At 29.1% G+C, this 4,354-nt stretch overlaps 1 protein-coding gene across 1 annotated transcript; it reads left to right on the top strand.

The window, feature by feature from the left end:
• Positions 1-807: 807 nt before the first annotated feature.
• On the top strand, positions 808-4,135 carry LOC149224026 (endochitinase 4-like). The gene is made up of 3 exons (XM_089383461.1): positions 808-1,124; positions 3,243-3,357; positions 3,657-4,135. The coding sequence occupies exons 1-3, from the start codon at positions 833-835 to the stop codon at positions 3,949-3,951; spliced, it is 702 nt and encodes a 233-aa protein (XP_089239587.1). The 5' UTR covers positions 808-832; the 3' UTR covers positions 3,952-4,135.
• Positions 4,136-4,354: the final 219 nt, after the last annotated feature.

The raw sequence follows: 4,354 nt of genomic DNA, 5'->3' as shown, positions 1-4,354 counted from the left end.
CAATTTCATCTACTTTACCAAAGTAAATGATACCAGCTTAAGGACAATTTAAGTAAGAGTGTAGCGCAGTAAGGCCGGGCCAAATTTTGAATAAAAGTGTAAGTATAAGGCAAATAAACAAAAAGGTTGCACACAAAGTATGCTACATGTACAAACATTTTACAGTGTACCAATATAAATACACTACACAAGCATCAAGTGCACTCATTATGGTATATTATACCACTATCCAAAAAAATTGTTTTGGAAAATCTATCCATTATTACCAATTGGTAACCAAAGTAATCTACCGTTGGAACTGGATTTAAAAAAATGTATATACACAATGTTAGATGTTAAATATATATACATAATTATAACTATATACATAGGCTTCTCCCAACAATCGGTACCTTGTCTTAGATGCTGCATTTGGCAGAACAAAAGAAAACTAAATAATCCAACGATTGAACCTCTTCTTCTGTGACCATCTTCTCAAGATGTAATGTAATCTTCAGCTCAATGTATGATGAATGGATTGTTTGGGAGCTTGACAAAGCTAGAACCATCGGTAGTTGAGATTGTGGAGATTTCCAGGTGAAGTAGCCCATCTCACAAGTTATAGTGTCGAGAATAGGCGTCACATATTAACATTGATGTGCCGATGTGTTCATCTTAGCCAAGGTTAGGTCAACAAAAATATAATTCTCAAACGTCACGGCAGAGTTAAATTCAAATAGATACCAATGCATACTCCCACGACTTTATGGCTATATAAACAAACACACTCTTCTTTCTACAGAGCATAGTACACTCTCTGTGCTAGTGACAGTAGTGATAGACATTAGCCAATATGAGAAATTACCTCCGTGTTATGACACCGAGCGTTATTATTCTGTGGCTCGTTCTTGCCTTCGGTATTGTTTCCGTCTGCCGAGGAGATGTTGGGGATTTTGCTACTCAAGATTTCTTCAATGGAATTTTGTCTGGTGCTTCTGATAGTTGCGCAGGAAAGACCACCTATACATACAATAACTTCATGGACGCAGCCACTGCATTCTCTGGCTTTGGCACAACGGGCCCCGACGTTGACCACAAGAGAGAAATCGCTGCTTTCTTCGCCAATGTTGCTCACGAGACTTCCAGTACATCTCACATGCATCCTTCCTGTTTCTATAAATTTGTTCTTATAAAATATATATATATATATATTTGATGATTTCATTTCAGAATTTATAAATATTAGAAATCGGTTTGTTTATCCATGTGACACATAGAACTGTGACACATATAACCATAGTTACCAAATTCGGCCGTATTGCAGAAAAAAAATTCGTAAATTCGACAGTTCCATTCGATTTGCGAATTAAAACAGCAATTCGAGTTCGGATTCGGTAAAATGCATTTGATATTTGAGTTCACGATATTAGATTCTTCGCAGATTTCTAATAATAGTTACAAACTCGAGCATCCCATTTACTGTCAATGGCACCTACGATTAAGTTAATAAATGATAATGGTAGATGTAGTTTTAGGGAACAATGATGATAAGGTCAAAAGGGAACTAGCCCCTCCCATTTAAAAAAAAAAAGATGTAGTTTTAGGGAACAAGAAATTTACAATATTTAGAAATTTATGATAATTATAAAATTGTATAAATTATTTGAGTAAATAGAAAATTTTGTTTTTTTCAAAATGGATTTTTTTATTGAAATTTAGTAATTGATATTCTAAGTATATATTTTTAAAAAATATTTACAAATATTTAATATATTATTTCATTATCAATCTAAAATACTTGGTAATATAAAATTTAGATGGTTTATTGTAATGTGGAATATTTTGGAAATTCACTCTATATTAATTATCATATAATTTATGGTGTAGCAATAGAAAATTTTTTAAAACCTGTTATCATACTTGCTATTTTAAATGTAAAACTAAAAGTCTAATATATAATTTTATGTGAAAATCCAAATAATTTTAAAACATTTTTTTATCATTTTCAATATTATAAATTATACCTTTGAATGATTTAAAACATTGGAAAAATGATATATTTAAGTATATGTAAGAGATATATTGCCGAATTTTAATTTTTGGTAACTATGTTTTAAATCATAGCTACCAAATTGGCCCGAAAAATTTGAAAATACGATAGTTTTTTTAAATATTTTTTTTTATATAAAAAAAAATTATAATGAATTGTAAATGGTTGGTTGAAAATATTACAATTAGGATGGAATTAGGGAATAATTTTTTTTATGTTAAAAAAAAATTATAATAAAGTGTAAATTGTAGGTTAAGAATAATATTACAATTATGATGGAATTTGGTAAAGTGTTTGTAATAATATAAAATTTAATATTTAAAAATAGAAATTTCTATATTATTTAATTTTATAAAAAATATTCTTAATATAAAATTTAATATTTAAATAGAAATTTCTATATTATTTAAAACATTAAAAGTATAAATTTCCAATTAAAAAAAAAAAAATGTAGTTACCATCTAAAATTGTTAATAAAAAGTTTAATACTTAAATAGAAATTTCTACATTACTCAAAACATTAAAAACATAATATTCAATATTAAAAAAATTGCAGTTACGATCTAATTTGGTAAGGATTTTTCTTAATAAGAGAAAAATATTTAAAGATTAAAAATAGAATTTTCTATATTAAAAAAGTATAGTAAATAGTAAATTGCATACTAAAAAAATTACAGTTGTAAAAAACATTAAATTTTATATTAAAATATTGTAGAAAATAGTAAGTTTATACTAGTTAAAAATAATAATTTCTTATAACAAAGAATAATAAATTTTTATTTATAAATATTTATAAAATATATAATCTCCATTTTTTTCTATTTGAATTTCATACTTCTCTTCTTTCCCATAGTAAAGAAATCGAAACCATGAATTAAAGTTTGGGTGTGCTTCTATCTACACTCTAAACAACTCTTTGAAAAATCTACAAAGAAACATTTAGGTTGTTTTAGTTATTAATTAATAATGTTACCATTTTTAAGACTTACATTAAAATTTAGGATTTGATTGAGTGATTTTTTAAAAATGTATTGTAAATATAGATTTTTTTTTTTTTTTAATTTTAAAAATAATTTAATTTTGGAAAATCTATATCTCCAAATTTTTTCCGTATTGTATTTTTGGTAGTCAAATTTTTTCCGTACCGAATCGAATTCGAATTCGTATTCAAATTCGAATTTGATAACTATGCATATAACTATGAAATTGGCAGGACTGTGCTACGTTGAGCAAATAGAGAAGTCTGACTACTGCGATTCCACCAACAAGAAATACCAGTGTGTGGCGGGAAAGCAGTACTATGGGCGTGGCCCCTTGCAACTCACATGGTATGCATGCTTATAATGGAATGTAGGTCTACAAGTTTTATTTTCGAGTCTGTGGTTTCAGTAAGGGTTATGCGTAGAGGTTTGGTTTCTAGAAATTTGGTACTTGTGTACAAAAACAAATTATACACTTAAAAAATCCTGTAAACTTTGTCTGTAGAAAAAGCCAGTATCCTAAAAAATGAGTTTATTTATCTATTAAATTGAATTATAATTTTTTTTGGGCTCTATCTATTAAATTTGAATTGGATTTGTCTTGAGAGACAGTTTCATGCTGTTTGACTCTGAGTTTTTTTTGGCAGGAATTATAATTATGGTGCGGCTGGTGATTACCTGGGCTTTGATGGCCTGAATCACCCTGAAATTGTAGCCCAAAATGCCTCAATCTCGTGGAAGACTGCTGTCTGGTTTTGGATGAAGCATAGTAATTGCCACTCTGCTATTACATCTGGACAAGGATTCAGGGCAACCATCAAAGCAATCAGTGGGGATGAATGCAATGGTGGAGACTCCAACGCAGTTGATGAACGTGTCAATTATTATACCAACTATTGCAATGAGTTTGGGGTAGATCCAGGAAATAACCTTAGCTGTTAAAGTATATTAATATGCTGTGACCTCGTGATCTCTGTCAAAGGATCCAGAATAGTTCAAAATACTATATATTCTATAGTACTCAATAAAATCGATAGATTCTGATTACCATGGTTAGCATGAGCAGGAAACGGATCTTTGTGACATGTAAAACGAGACAACATTCTATTATGATCGGTCTCTTTCTTTCAACATGTAAGCACATCCATGGATTTGCATGCCAATGAACTATGCGAGTACAGAAAATTAAGATATCCATGGCTTTTGCATGCCAATGAACTGTGCGAGTAGAGAAAATTAAGATTAGATTAATTAATTGTACTTAATAGTGCATTTGATTTTATATATTTGACAGCCAATAGATGGTGTATTACTGGTTAGGAAATTGTTACGAAAAAAGATTAAT

This window comes from Pinus tabuliformis, chromosome Q (genome assembly GCF_031772625.1).
Source record: "Pinus tabuliformis cultivar Carrire ecotype Pingquan chromosome Q, CPIR1, whole genome shotgun sequence".
In the NCBI taxonomy this organism is placed as follows: domain Eukaryota; kingdom Viridiplantae; phylum Streptophyta; class Pinopsida; order Pinales; family Pinaceae; genus Pinus; species Pinus tabuliformis.
The sequence above is the reverse complement of the archived record's forward strand: the minus strand, read 5'-3'. Positions and strand labels throughout refer to the sequence as shown.